At 34.5% G+C, this 14,692-nt stretch overlaps 3 protein-coding genes across 4 annotated transcripts; 1 reads left to right on the top strand and 2 right to left on the bottom strand.

The window, feature by feature from the left end:
- Positions 1 to 339: 339 nt before the first annotated feature.
- On the top strand, positions 340 to 5,109 carry LOC118028149 (protein ULTRAPETALA 1). Of its 2 annotated transcripts, none has more exons than XM_035031688.2 (3): positions 340 to 931; positions 2,483 to 2,802; positions 4,711 to 5,109. In XM_035031688.2, the coding sequence occupies exons 1-3, from the start codon at positions 848 to 850 to the stop codon at positions 4,883 to 4,885; spliced, it is 579 nt and encodes a 192-aa protein (XP_034887579.1). In that variant the 5' UTR covers positions 340 to 847; the 3' UTR covers positions 4,886 to 5,109. The 2 variants fall into 2 exon arrangements, with proteins under 2 accessions (XP_034887579.1, XP_034887578.1); XM_035031687.2 differs by having other exon boundaries at positions 342 to 931; positions 2,478 to 2,802.
- A 2,650-nt stretch (positions 5,110 to 7,759) lies between these two features.
- On the bottom strand, positions 7,760 to 11,241 carry LOC118028154 (uncharacterized). The gene is made up of 3 exons (XM_035031696.2): positions 10,036 to 11,241; positions 9,248 to 9,325; positions 7,760 to 9,070 (listed from the first exon to the last, which is right to left on the bottom strand). The coding sequence occupies exons 1-3, from the start codon at positions 10,951 to 10,953 to the stop codon at positions 7,961 to 7,963; spliced, it is 2,106 nt and encodes a 701-aa protein (XP_034887587.1). The 5' UTR covers positions 10,954 to 11,241; the 3' UTR covers positions 7,760 to 7,960.
- A 1,869-nt stretch (positions 11,242 to 13,110) lies between these two features.
- LOC118028166 (uncharacterized) lies at positions 13,111 to 14,108 on the bottom strand. The gene has a single exon (XM_035031705.2). The coding sequence runs from the start codon at positions 14,029 to 14,031 to the stop codon at positions 13,825 to 13,827; it is 207 nt and encodes a 68-aa protein (XP_034887596.1). The 5' UTR covers positions 14,032 to 14,108; the 3' UTR covers positions 13,111 to 13,824.
- Between the last annotated feature and the right edge of the window lie 584 nt (positions 14,109 to 14,692).

Below are 14,692 nucleotides of genomic sequence, written 5' to 3'. Positions count from 1 at the left end.
TCGTGTCAAGTCATGCAGCAAGAAAGAACAGCAAATAGCAAAATAGCAAATAGCACTCTTTCTAGCACATGAAAAGGGCTTTTCAACCTTGCCTTTCTCTCTCACAGACGCCACCACGACACTTGCTTCTCTCTCAGGGACAGTTTATAATTATTTTGATGTTTTTTTAGAAAAAATATCTTAAAAAATAACGTTGTTATATTTTCAAATGCCATTTTAGTGTTTATTCTAAAATATTATTGAATTAGTATTTTTTTTTTAATAATTTTGATATAATAATTGATTTTTAAAATTTAAAAATATTATCTTGATATATAATTGTTTTAAAATAACATTTTTTCAAAACTTCACTACCAAACACGCACAAATTAGCCAGCTCATCCTCTTTCTCTCTCGCTCTTTCTCTATTTATCTCTCCAAAACCACCAAAAACACCAACTCCGCTCCTCTCTATTTATCTGATGACACTCTCAACGTTTTCTCCATCAGATCTCTTGGAGATGCGTGATTCTTGAGAAAGTTTGAGACTTTCTGTCTTTTTTGGCTTTTTAACCCTTGTGGTTATCTGGGGGTTTGATATCTTTCAATACCCATGACTCAAAATCCTATCTTTTCTTGATTTGTTCGGTGGTTTTAACCTTAAGATCCCATTTTGGCATCTGGGTTTTGGCCCTTTTTCTGAGAGGAAGCGGAGAGGAAGAGCTTTTGAGAGGGTGAGCAAAAATGGCTAATGGAGCTGAGAGAGAGATGGTGTTGTTGTTTAGTGAAGAAGAGTTGAGAGAGATGAGTGGGGTCAAGAGAGGTGGAGATTACATAGAAGTGATGTGTGGGTGTACAAGCCATAGATATGGTGATGCTGTTGGTAGGCTTAGGGTTTTTATCAATGGTGAACTTGAAATCACATGTGAATGCACTCCTGGTTGTGATGAAGGTCTCTTTTCTTAAAAAGTCTTTTTCTTGGTTTTTAAAATTTTTATGAAGGGTTTTAATGAACCGGGGTCTGATTTTTATGCATGTTGAATAGGTCTTGTGTGTGTGTGTGTGTGTGTGTGTTTTGACGTTGATGGATGTCACTGTCTTTTGTTTAATCAAGAGTGATAAAGATCCTTTGCCAGTTGTATGGTTTGAATTTTGTTTTGTGTTATTATTACAGTCTCTAAGTGTATGTTGTTTTGTCTGAAAGAGTGAGTTGTGCGTGCCATTGCTCAAATAGCTAATGCAGTTTTGTCTGTAGACTTTTCCATGTTGATTTTTTCTGGTTCAGATTGAACTACAGCTTGTGTTTTGATTCAAGAACTGGTCTTTTGAGTGATCTTCTTTACAATGAGAGCTGCATGGCTTTTGTTGTTTTGATTGCAATGGTTGACTTTGATGTTCTAAGGTTTGGTTTTTTGATACCAGAATTCTGCTCTTCCTGTTGGACAGAGGAAGCCTTTGTGTATGGCACTCTTCTATGTACTTTATAGTACCCTCTCTGGCCACTCTATCCTTACAGCTCTCTACCTTTACTGTTATTGCTTTAGATTATGTGCAAATTCAAGGTTGACTATGTGAAGAGAACTATGGTTTTGTACAAGGATGGCTGCTGGTTGGGGTCAAACTAGGAAGCTGACTTCTAAAGGGCTATCATGCACACTAGTGCTTAAGTTGGATGTGGTCTTCTGTGTGCATGTACTTCTGGTTACGTAGTGCTAAGTTAGGATACATCTTCTGACAACTCAGGATCTATCTTCTTTCACATTGCCGATTTTTTTGTTTCCTGTCACGGTGCAACTGGAAGGGTTGTCTAACCCGTGCCTGTGACTCCTCAGAGTCGATTAAAGAATTGATAACTTGGTATGGTACAGGTGGAGGTCTCAACATCTGTTCAATACTGGAGTCTTGCAAGGGCTTGATACTGAAAGTTGTTACAGGAAGGGCAGTTTCTAGCCTTTAAAAGAGAGTTAGGTTCGTAGAAAGGGGAATGCATTTTGTTCGCAAGAATAACTCTTGTGGTCTTAACTGAACGGAGAAAGCATTCACACTGTTTATCTCCATTTCTCATTAGTCAAACACCTTCTGCTGGACTTACCTGATAACTTTTAGGGCCACGTTTATGCAACTGTTCGTCTGTGCTCCATTGGCTATCCTGTGGCTCTTGCAGAAGAATGTGGTATATTGTCTGGTACAATAATCCAGTTAAACATCTTTCTAATGTCTTAGTCACTTTATAACTTCACAGCAATTCTAAAAAATGGCAGTCGGCGTCCCTAAATGTTAAAATGGATTGATGGTTCCCCGTGCATTGTCTTCTTCTCTGTGACTTGACCTTATGAAGCTTTCGTTTGTTCCGTGCATGTGATCATAGCATATTTGTATTAAAGTATAATCTTTTTTTTTGTCTTTAATTTAATCTTTGTTCAGATCTTTTGATTGCTTTGTTTCCTGGAAATATCAAGTGCTTCCTTTAATTGTTTGAATGGTTATCTTGATGCAAGACAAGATGACTCCTGCTGCATTCGAGAAGCACTCTGGAAGAGAGACAGCTAGAAAATGGAAGAACAATGTATGGGTCATAGTTAATGGGGAGAAGGTTCCATTGGTAAAGACAGTGCTGCTCAAATACTACAACCAGGCCTCAAAAAATGGCAATGGATCCCACAGGTCACACAATGGACGAGTTTGTCATCGTGATGAGTTTGTTCGCTGTAATAAATGTAACAAGGAACGCAGGTTTCGGTTACGGTCCAAAGAGGAGTGTCGGATTCACCATGATGCTTTGGCTGATGCGAACTGGAAATGTGCTGATATGCCATATGACAAGTAAGTTTCCCCTTGAATCGCTGATTGTTCATGATTTGCTTTATTTTGACCTTCATGAAGTTTTAGGTCTTTAGTCATTTTGAACGATGATTCTAAAATCTGTTTCCTTTTTACATTGGAAGCTGGATTCTGTTCATGCACTTCATGCCTGTATGGTGGAGATTTTGACATGTTTGCAGTTTTTAAGTAAATCACGCATTGATTCATTCTTGTTCTCTTTGTTGCTAAAGTTTCTTGTCTTTAGAGAGCAAAACGAGGTCATGAATCCAATCAATATCTTTGTTTTAATTCATTTTTAACTTCATTTGTTGTGCTGTCTTTTTTTTTCTTTTCTTCTATTGAAGAATGGGTGATTTTGTGCATCATTTACTAACAGGATGAATAATTTGTTCGGATGGGTATTGATGATAGAAGATGGAATATTGTTTGATTTAGGTGATAGAAGAATGCTGATGCTTTGAAAACAAAAGTTTATATTATATGATCAGGCTTATATGATTACAGCGTGATCACAAGTAGAAGCCTCTATGCAAGCTAGGTATAGGTCATGATTGATAAAAATACCTTCGATCAGACATTCAACAGCACTCGATTAGACCAAGGTATCCGGTCAAACAAATTATCCTTATTGATAGACTACTCTCATTAAGAGGTATCACAGAGAGCTAAAGTACATCTAGAGGATTAAAGAAATAAGATATCCTTGCTTGAGAAATCATAAATAAAGGAGCAACCTATGTGTTGTTGTTGAAGGATTTCATGTTTTATTAAAATGGATAGGGGATTCATGTGTTTTATCTTTTGCCGGACATTTTTTTTGACCCAGATTTGTCTTCATGAAGCATTTCTTATTTGCTCTGTCATGAAGTGCGTGTTTATTTGCCAGATCATATCCCATCTGATTATTTTAGTTGCAAAGTTTCAGTAAATCTGACTTATCAACTTTTTGCAACAAAACCTTTAGTTATCTTGAGGCTTTCCACGAATTAAGCTCCATTTTTTAGCATTTTGAAAAAATGAAAAGATCAGATATATAATTGTGCTTGATATGATGATAATTTATTTAGTTTAAAAGTTGAGTAGTATTCCCAAGTGATTGATGCTTATTTTAATTTCTGAAGTTTAACAAAAGTTCCTTATCCTCTACTATGACAATGGAACCAATCTTGATACATAGCCATAGGTGTCATCCTACCTTTCGCTGCCACCTTTGCACCTCTGCACGGAAGCATTTCTGAAGTGATAGTCATAAAGGGATACAAATTAAACTCTGTATATAGTGGAGTTTTTAACAAATTCTATTTCCCTAATTGCTAGCCTGCATCTATAGATGTAATTTTGTGCCATGCAATTGAAAGAAACCCAGTGACATGCTTTCTACTTCATACGTTTCTGGAACATTTTCACATTAAGGGTCAAGGACAGTTCTTATTTGAGATCCCATCCCAGCGACATGCTTTCTACTCTATATGCTTTTCTGGAACATTTTCACGTTAAGGACTGTTCTTATTTAAGATCCCATTTACAGAATCTGGAACATTTATAATTTTTGTTTTTTGCATTTTTTTTCCACTCAATCTTTTGTTTTTATTATCTATATTTGAAACTTCTTCATTTAAGTCTTTTGAAGAAGCAAAAGCACCTGTGTTTCTTCATGGGCTACAATTTTTCCATCGGTGCTCGAGTTTTATTTATATTTGGAAGATGTTTTAAATGGATTGGTGGGTTCTTGCAATTATCAGATTTGTATTTGATGCATGACTGAAGTTCGCCTTTTGCACAACTTTACTGTAGAAATTTGACTACACTTTTTCCAGTTGTTCAATGGTCTAGCATACATGCACGCGGTCTGCTAGTAGAAATTTAACTAGTGTTGTGGTTTCACTTGTCTTTTTTGATTTATTTCAGAATAACATGTGATGATGACGAAGAACGGGCAAGTCGGAGGGTGTACAGGGGTTGCACCCGTTCTCCAACATGCAAGGGCTGCACTTCCTGTGTGTGCTTTGGTTGTGAAATCTGTCGTTTCTCAGATTGCAGCTGCCAAACTTGCACTGACTTCACTAGGAATGCAAAAGTTTGAGTTCAAAACAGTGATGCTTTAGCAGTCCTGATATCCCTCCCTTTTATTTGTTGCCTTTTCATGGCATTATTGCTTTATTTAATCCCCTGCCCCCATAGTTAAGCCTATGAGTAACATTCTCTTATGTTAAACCTGAAATTCCGGTCTCTGAGTTAGGCATTCATTGTGCTCGTTGGCTGGTATAGAACTTCGAAATTTAGTAATTTATCTCATTTATTTTTTTCTTTTGCATGTTCATGTCAACTGATGGTTTCTTTCCCACCATCAGTTCTTGGCAGCTTAAAACCTGCATCTCCTACATCTGCTTAGCCACAGGCTCAAGCCCTGTTCACCTGGCCCCTGAAACATAAGGGTTTGTGACAATTGACTTGCATGTTTGGAAGCATGGCTGTCAGGTCTGTGTTCAGGGTCATCCAGTTTAGGATTGGCGCGTCAATCAATCCAAGTCAAATTGTCTTTTTTAAAATTCCTTGAAGTTGAATAGACTAGGTTTCATTTGAACATGACCAGGTCGTTCGAGTTTGGTTTGGTCAACTTGCTAGGTTATCTAAAAGGCTAACGTATAAAACGGGTTGAACTAAAACTTAGTATGGACACAAAATGGTTTGAAGAAAATTTGGTCGGGATCGAGCATGGTTGAGTCAATATATCAATGGTCCAATCCAAGGTTAATGTTTGGAAATAGGGATATTGTTGAGCTGGAGTGAAATGAAATCGTGAGATCGTGTTTTGGGGTCTTCTACATGGCGATGAATCCCAGTTCGAGATAATTCTTCTTTGGTCATTGGTTTTGGATGCAGTTATATACATTTTGTTTTATGATTTACGAGTTTAAGACTACTTTTTTATTTTTAATTTTTATATCATAACAATATTAATTTAAAGAATTTTTTTTTAAAAAATTATTTAGGAAAGTGCTGTTCAATCATGCTCTTGAACAATTCCTTGATCCTTTGATTTATAGTGACTTTGTCTTTTCAAAACATCAACATGTTTTTTTCAGTAAAATCTTTTCATGTTGATGTTATCCTAAGAATTTAAATTGCTAAATGGTTCATTCCACAAAATAAATAAAGAAGCTAAATGACACCATTTTGGTATGCAATGCATGCTTTTTTTTTTTTTTAAGCTACTTATGATTTTGAAAGTATTATAATAACAGTTATTTTTTAAAAATTTTTTCGTTCAGAAATATATTAAAATAATATATTTTTTAAAAAAATTATTTTTAATATCAACATATTAAAAAGATTAATTAAAACAAAGAAAAATAATTGCTAAAACATTATAGTTGGAAATTTATTTTTTAAAATAGAACAATTCATTGAGGCACACGTCTCAAATGTAAAGCTTAAAGGATGAAAAAATGCCTCTACAATTGTAATTTTAAGATCGCAAATATGAGACCTGTCGATAAACTATGTTATTCTTATAAATAAAATTTTAATTATTATGTTTTGATAAAACTTTTAGCCACCATTGTAATTTTGAATTGTTATATATATAATTAAATAAATATAGTTTTTTTTTAAAAAAAAATTAAACCTAATAGAATTTATAACTAAATCACAAGGTGATCTTGGTTAATTTAATGTGTCATTATTTTTTTTTAATTATTATCTTGAAATTCTTTTAAAAATTAAATTATATTTTTACTAATCATTCAAGGTTATATATGAATATGTAAAATCAACTAATTTATATATAAAAAAACTCTTGCATGATTTTATTTAGAACTTGAGTTAAATAAATAGTTGAATTAAAAAAAATCAAGATTGACTAACTTGATTGGATTAATAACATTGCTAAAAAATTTCCCATAATTTTAATATTCTTTTTTTTCAACGTTTAAAAAGTTTTTGGTCCTATCCAAGATGGAGAACGGAATGAACTAGTTTTATATACTATTTACACTAATTTCTCTTAAGATTTGAAATTATATTTCCCTCTTTTGGAGTATGAACTTTTTTTCATATATATTTTTAATGAAAATAACTAAAAACAAAAAAATAATTAAAATAAATATTATTTAAGAAAAATAAAAGAATTAGAATAATACTAGTTATTCTATTTTCTTACAATAAAAATCCTAATTATAAATAAAATAATTTATGCATGCATTTAATTAAATAAATTTATAACTATCTATATAAATAAATACAAAAAAAAAATGTTAATATGTTTATTCGACTTGCCTTACTAGAGGTCAAATAATGTTTTTAATACAAATAAATTAATATATAGAAGTTATTAATATGTTTTTTTTTATAACGAGTAAAAAATAAAAACTATAAATAAAAAAATACCTTGGACCTTGTACTTCTAGTACATGTATAGTTTTTATATTTGTAAGGATACGATTGTTATTATAGTATGTTGTTCTGATCCCACACTCACCGGACGTTAAACAAAACAGTAGTTTAGTTTGCATCACTGTGATGTCCTATCCACTTCTATTTTATATTTTATCCAACACACCATGGCCTATGAAATACCAGAAGCTTGCACAAGTATAGGAATGTGGGAGCTGAATGTTGAGAGAGAGAGAGAGAGAGAGAGAAGGCATCTGGCTTGCACAGAAGACAACAAGAAGCACCACTCCCAAGGAGCACCTGGGGAGCACACCAAATTTTGCACGGATTAAGATTTGAAGAAAGAATCTCCTAGACCACATGATACAATCCAGATCCATGCATATATTGAGCCCAAAACTTGATGCCAAGGTTCTCTTAGAATCTCACAACCACCGTGAACTAACCATGAGCAACCATTATCACCACTCCCCTGCACCAGCAGACCAGCTTCCCCCTCAACGAAAGCCAAACAACAATTCTTAAATACCATTATAATTATATTATAATAAAGAACTAAAAGTGAAGGGGAATACTGCAGCATCAACTGTAATTGAGGTAAGTCCAGCACCAGACGAGCAATGTAGCAAACATTTTCTCTGACATCCATTAACGTAAAATAATTTACACAGGAGGCGAGCCTGCAGTGCACTGCAGGTCCACTCATAGCCTATTTCAAGTTACAGCTCAACATGTTACAGTGCAAACGTAAACATGACAAAAATCAGTTTGGTGGCTGTCTGCCTCTCCCACCTGAAAAACGACCGCCCCCTCTACCCCCTCTACGATAAGGTTTTCTTCCATGGCTGGAAGAGGCTCCTGCATTGAATTGCTGAGGAGCTTGTATGTTGCCAGGAGGGATGGCTGGTGGTTGGAAACTACAGTTCTGTCCTAAAGGCGGTCCAGTGGATATCATTCCTTGGTCTACCACATTCATAGCTGGAGGATTAGGTTGAACCTGAAATCCTGTTCCAAATGCAGCTTGGTTAAAGTAGTGTCCTCCCGCTGCAGGCCATGGTGGAGGATATGCAGGTCCAGCAAAGAAATTAGGTTGTCCGCCTGCTAACAAAGCATTGGGAAGTAATCTCTGACCAGGATTGAACTGTTGCTGAAATGGCATTCCATTTGCCATAGGTATCTGATAGGGATGCTGAAGTTGGCTCTGTACAGGCCAATGCATATTATTAGCTGGAAACCCACCTGGAATTGCTAAAGCCTGAGGCTGCTGAGGTGGTACCATATTCGCCCATACACCATTTGAAGGTGCATAAACACCAGTTGTCTGAGGCACTGGGGCCAACGATGTTCCAACAGCAGAGTCATTACGCAAATTTTGATCGGGTGGTAGCTGATCTACACCAGTTGGCATTTGCTCCCCAAAAGGTTTATTATTCTTCCAACCGCCACCCCTATTTTTCACCTTCCTTCTATTGTTTTTGTTTTTTCCAGATTTCTCATCACTAACTCCCCTCTTTGACATTTTTAACATCCTCTTGTGCTCCGCCTCTTTCTCATCATCTGAAAATTCTGTCTCATTAGTTATCTCTTCATCGTATTCACCAGATGCATCATACCCTTTCTTGTGAAGATTCTTGACATTGAGCACATGATTGGCAAACTCAGGAACAAAAGATATCAAAGTACCATTAAGGACACCAGCAGGGACTTCACTTTCTGAATTGTATCTCACCACGTAGTATGGGTTTTTGACAGGTCCAAAAATCTCATCTACCATCCCCAACGGGGATCTCTTTTCAGTTATCCACAGGATAGAACCCTCATTCAAGGGATTGTGCTTTTCCACCCCTTGAACTATAACCTGGGGACCTATAGCCTGAAAAATCAAGAATAAAAGATTTACTGATACAGCTCTTACCAATCTAAAGTCAACCTAGAGCTTAAATTGACAGAGAAAGCAAACATATCTGTGTGATTTACATATATTGGTGTTAGATTTAAGACATCTATACTTCAATAAAAATGATCTGCACTTGGCTTCATATAGGCTTACCGACAAAACAACTCCAACAGGTAGCATCTGATGATGAAGTTCCAATGAAACATGAACAGGAGGAACAGGAGGGAGAAACTGCAGATTTGGCACAAGTTTATTTGATTAGCAATATGACATAAAAACAAAACATTGAAACGCCTGAATAGTGAGCTACTGGATCAAATTTTGATCTGCAACCTAACTCAGGAATACAAAGAAGTCATGCTCTGCATACTTGTCATCAATGGGTATAACAGAATAGCCTTATTCTGGGTCCATAGAAAGTCACACACAGAGGAGCCAAGTCAAAAAATTCCTATTCTTAAACTAACATAATAGTAAATTGCATTATCATTATCAAAGCAATTAACCTGCTAATGTAGAACCATAAAAATCAGTGACTATATCAAATAGAGAAGGAACGAAGACTTTTTAGTTTTTATTGTTATTATTTTTTTTCACAGTCCTCTAATTGTAATAATTGGGCTGAGCACCAGTAGCTACAACAATAAATTTGTTTTCAAACAGTATTCATGTTATGCTACTAAACCTTCATCTTCTGGAAAGTGAAGAAACAATACCACTAGACTATGCCATATAACACAATAAATTGCCCTAACATTTACTTGCCAGAAAAAATGTGTATAATGTGTATAAAAACACCTTGCATTTCTACATTTAACTCCATAGATCGTACTCGCATGATCAATGACAAAGCAAGAACTAGTAATTCCAATGCCTCGGACATTAAACAATGTACAATAAGAAAAAACTGATTCACACATAAAATAGCAGCAAAAATTTACCTGAACCTCGTTCTTCGACCTAATAGGCTCTCCCGTAGCAGCATCCTCCTCCTCATCAACATCACTCCACTCAACCATCTTGCATCCATCGTCCTCCTCCTCCTCCTCCTCCACCACCTCCTCCTCACCCTCATCCTCACTATCATTCCCAGCAACAATTTCCTCTCCATCAGCATCCCTTATCTCACCTTCTTCCATGTCACCCAAACCATCTAACCCTTTATTTACTTCCAGTCTAACTTCCCCCTTCTTCTCCTCCTCTTCCTGATCACTCTCCTCTTCTTGTTCATCATCATCATCATCACTGCTACTAGAAGATGAACTGCTTTCACTCTCCGATTCAGACTCGCTTTCACTTTCGCTCTCCCCTTCATCACTCACTATTTTACCAATCACACCACTACCGTCACCAATATCTGAACCCGACCCATTCATCAAACCACCATTACCTATCTCTGCCTCATCACCCACAACTTTTGCACCCCCATCAACCACAACTAAACTCAGCCCTGCAACCAAACTAACCCTTCCCATCTCCTCCTCAATAGAACACCCCAAACTCCCTCCTCTTTCAAGCTCCACTCTTTCTTCCTTCACCTTCACCAAACCCCCCAGATCAGACCCATCAACAATTCCCTTCTTTTCTTCGAAAACTGAATCAGAACCATTAACAACCAGGTCCTCAACAACAAGCCCTTTATCACCCATCTCCATTCTCTTCTCAAAATCTAAACTAAAGCTTTCTGGGTCTTCAAAAAACTCCTCTATAGAATCAAAATCAAGAAAAGAATCAGCAAAGTTTGTGAGCTTTTGATCAAAAGGGTCAATTGGGTCTTCCAAGTTTCTAGCTTTTGAAACTTGGTTGCTTTCGTCTTCTTCTTCTTTAATGGTGGAGGTTTCAGATACAAACCCCACCATTTTTAAGATTGGATTTTTGGAGAGAAGATTTTATGGTGCAGTGAAATTTCATAACTGAAACAGTGGCAAATCTATTGATACTATATATATACTGTTTTCCTTTTTTCGTGTGTGTGAGAACTGGGATTTCTGTTGTTTGGGAGAAAGGTTTGCCTCTTAAACCCTAGCTGGAAGGTGCTAGGGTTTTGGTTTTTGTTGGGGTTTTTTATATGGATTTGGTGAGCTAAGGCTTCTTGTTTACATGGGGATGGGCTACTCTTGGGCCATTAATTTGAATCTGTTATTTTCGAGTTCATCCCTACCCCCACTGCCCCCCACACCCCCCTTTTTTTTTTTTTTTATAGATTTTTCTTGTTTTATATGGACAGGTTAATAAATGGAGGGGGAAAACTAGTACAATGTGTTCGTTAAATTTTGAAATAAAGAAGTGGACGATGATCTTTTCATAAGGATAAAAATTGTATAATAAATTGATGCCTTGATGTGTTTTTCAAATTAAAATTATCACATATTTTCAACCATTAATGAAACTTTGAATTATTGGTCTTGATCATATCTTGCTTTCTACCAAGATACTATGGGTTTATTTTCTAATATATGCTTGGATTTTTTTTTATTTAACATTTTTCTTTCTAAGGCCACATGTCTCTGGGATATCTTATAACCTAGGCATCCAAGGTTATATAATTTCTGCAAATATGCAAGCAATAGATGTTATTTTTAATGAATTAAAATTTGTTTAGATAATTAATTTCTATATTTTTTTATGTCATATTGGTCAAAACTAATCATGCTAATTTCTCCTGTATTGCTCCAATTTTATGAAGGAAAAAGCTAGGATTCAAACATTATATGAATGCTTTCATTAACTTTTATCTACCATTGATTTGTTTTTGAAAAATAAAATCAAATATTTAAATAAAAAACAATGACTTTTTAAAAGACATTAAATAAATGTTATTTTATATATTAATATTTTTAAGCATTCCCACAAATTCTAAATAAAAAATAAATATTGTGATTAATTAATAACATCAAATAATTTTTAACAAATACCCTTTTATGAAATATCTCTAAAATTGGATATTAGGACTCCGTTTGTTTTTTATTTTTAAAAATGTTTTTTGAAAAAAAATAATAAAAAAAAATTTCCTTACTTTACAATTATTTATTATTATTATTTTTATATACTAATATATAAAAAATAATATATTTTTTTAAAATATTATTTTAATATATTTTTAAATAAAAAATACTTTTAAAAACAACTATTAAAATATTTCTAAATACCTTAGTATCTGTGGTACTGTCATGGTTTAAACCGTGAAAAAAAAATAAAAAACAGTATTTTTAATGTTTTCATTATTATTGAACCACAATTTAAAACGCTACATTGGAAAATTGAAAGCTTGTTACAAGCTGGACTATGAAAAGGACTTACGAAATAAAATAAATACAGAAAGCTGTAACCTAATGGCATTAATTCTCATAATTTATTGCGCCCAGATGTCCTTTCTCATAATTTACTACACCTAGCTATCCTTTCCCTCATTAAGATGAAACAGACAAATTTCAAAAATATAATTTAACTAATTAAATTTTCATTTTATTTTTTTAAAATTATGAGTTTGAATGTCATAAATTTTAAAATAGCTAAAAATTATTTAATCATTAATTTTAGGATCTTAAAAAATTAGTTGAAGTACACATAATTTAATATAAACATATATAATTAGAAAAAAAAAAAAAGCACTGAGAGTGATATCTCTGGAGGATGAAAGGAAACTAAACATCCCTTAATTTAATTTAACACCCCTTAATTTAATTTCTTGCTGGCATCTCATATGCATCTCATTCAACAACTTCCCAGGCACGGCTGTCTGTATCCATCTTAGATTCCCTCAGCAACCAAAAAAAGAAGGAAAATCCCATGAGTTTTCATCTTCCTGCCATTTCATGATCATACTCTGTATTCCTAGAAGTTAACACTTCTACATTATCTTGATTCAAAGATTCAAAGAAAGTAAGTTTAATATTTAGAAGAAAAAAAAAACCATTGCTAGAAGATTGGAGCATGCAGCTAGACAGAAAATTAACTGATGTAAAATCATAGTTTTGATACTCCAGATTGGTCTGATGGTCGACACAAGATACAAAACAACATTATTTTGATTTTCTAAATTATTTTGGATCAACCCATGTAAATCCTCTCAATCTTTCCTCAAGTTGACACCAGATTGCTACCCTCAGGTCATTAAAGGGTTCACCTAGACTAGTACTCTTATTATTTCACTTATTTCTGAAAAAGACTCCATGCATGCATACATATAATTACAACTTTAATAGTAAAAGTGAGACCGTACGTATTCACGTATTGGCATCACCTACAGAACTCCACCTTCCATGTCCTCTCCACTTGATGATCAGCCATTACTGTTCATCCTCCTAATTAAAGCCGCCCGTCTGTAAATTTATCACACTCCCTGCACAAACTGCAGGAGGATTGATCCAAACCCAAAACCATTGATGTTTTCCCACTTTTTCTATGGTGCAAACAAGAAAGAACATTGAGCATCTATCTCCCTTTGAGGACTCTAGCTCTCTACAGTTTCCTTCTTCTTTTTTCTCGATGAACAGCAGTGCTGCTCTCTACAATTTCCCACCCCAGATTTCTCATAAAAAAGGTAAGAAATAGAACAAGCAACGTGTAAAACTAGAGGTTCAAGCATGTTCTTACAAGTAGCTTCAAGGCATCCAAAACTTGTTTAATTAACACCATATATATAAACTTAGAGCTAGCAAAGGGGGAAAAAACCCATGCTGAAGTCCTCCGAGGCTACCTAGCTAATTAAAAGAATAAAAAACAGTAATTCAGTGGTAAGATTTGAGAATAGCTCCACAGAAAGTACACATGATAGCTCTCCAAGATCTCGAGTAAAATGGCACGTAGCAAAATCTTGTGCAGGTTTTCATGTCAGCTACACTTGCCCCGCCACCACACCTTGAACAAGTTCCGGCTGCCGGCTTGCTCCTTCTCACTTTCCGAGTCTGATCAACAAGAAAACAAAAGCAAACCATGGTGTTCTTGTCTTGATATATTTTGGGCTTGCCGTAGTTTTTTTGAGTTGAGAGACTTGATGAGAGCAATACTGCTGGTAAGCAGCAGTCAGAATATAAATAGTAGCTGGGCAAGTGCATTTATAAACGCATGAGAGGCGTTAAAGATCTAGCAACTTCATTGGTCTTTTGACCGTTAGATTCGCCTCATTTTTAAAACTAAAACTCTTTTTAATCCAATTAATTTTAACACCATCATGTAATTAAGGCATGTTTCGCGTTGTAGTTAAACCGCTATTTTTTTTTAATTAATTTTTTGATATATTAGTATTAAAAGTAAAAAATATAATTTGATGTATTTTTAAATAAAAAGTGAAATATAATATCAACAATATAACATACACTAAATTTAATCTAGTTGGTGTCAACACAATAATTTAATTGATTGAGTCTTTAATTTAAACTAATTGTTTTTTTAAATCAAATCAAAATTAACTTGAATGAGCTAATTCATTTTTAAGAAATTATTTCAACTCAATAGTTTAAATTGTTAGGTGAGATTTCAAGATATGATTTATATTATTTTCTAACACATTCCCTCAAGTGAGGACCCTTTTAAGCTTAAAATTTGTACAAACTCACATTATCTTGTGCTTAATTTGTTTTAAATAAATGGTGATTG

The sequence above is a fragment of the Populus alba genome, chromosome 13 (genome assembly GCF_005239225.2).
Source record: "Populus alba chromosome 13, ASM523922v2, whole genome shotgun sequence".
In the NCBI taxonomy this organism is placed as follows: Eukaryota; Viridiplantae; Streptophyta; class Magnoliopsida; order Malpighiales; family Salicaceae; genus Populus; species Populus alba.
The sequence above is the reverse complement of the archived record's forward strand: the minus strand, read 5'-3'. Positions and strand labels throughout refer to the sequence as shown.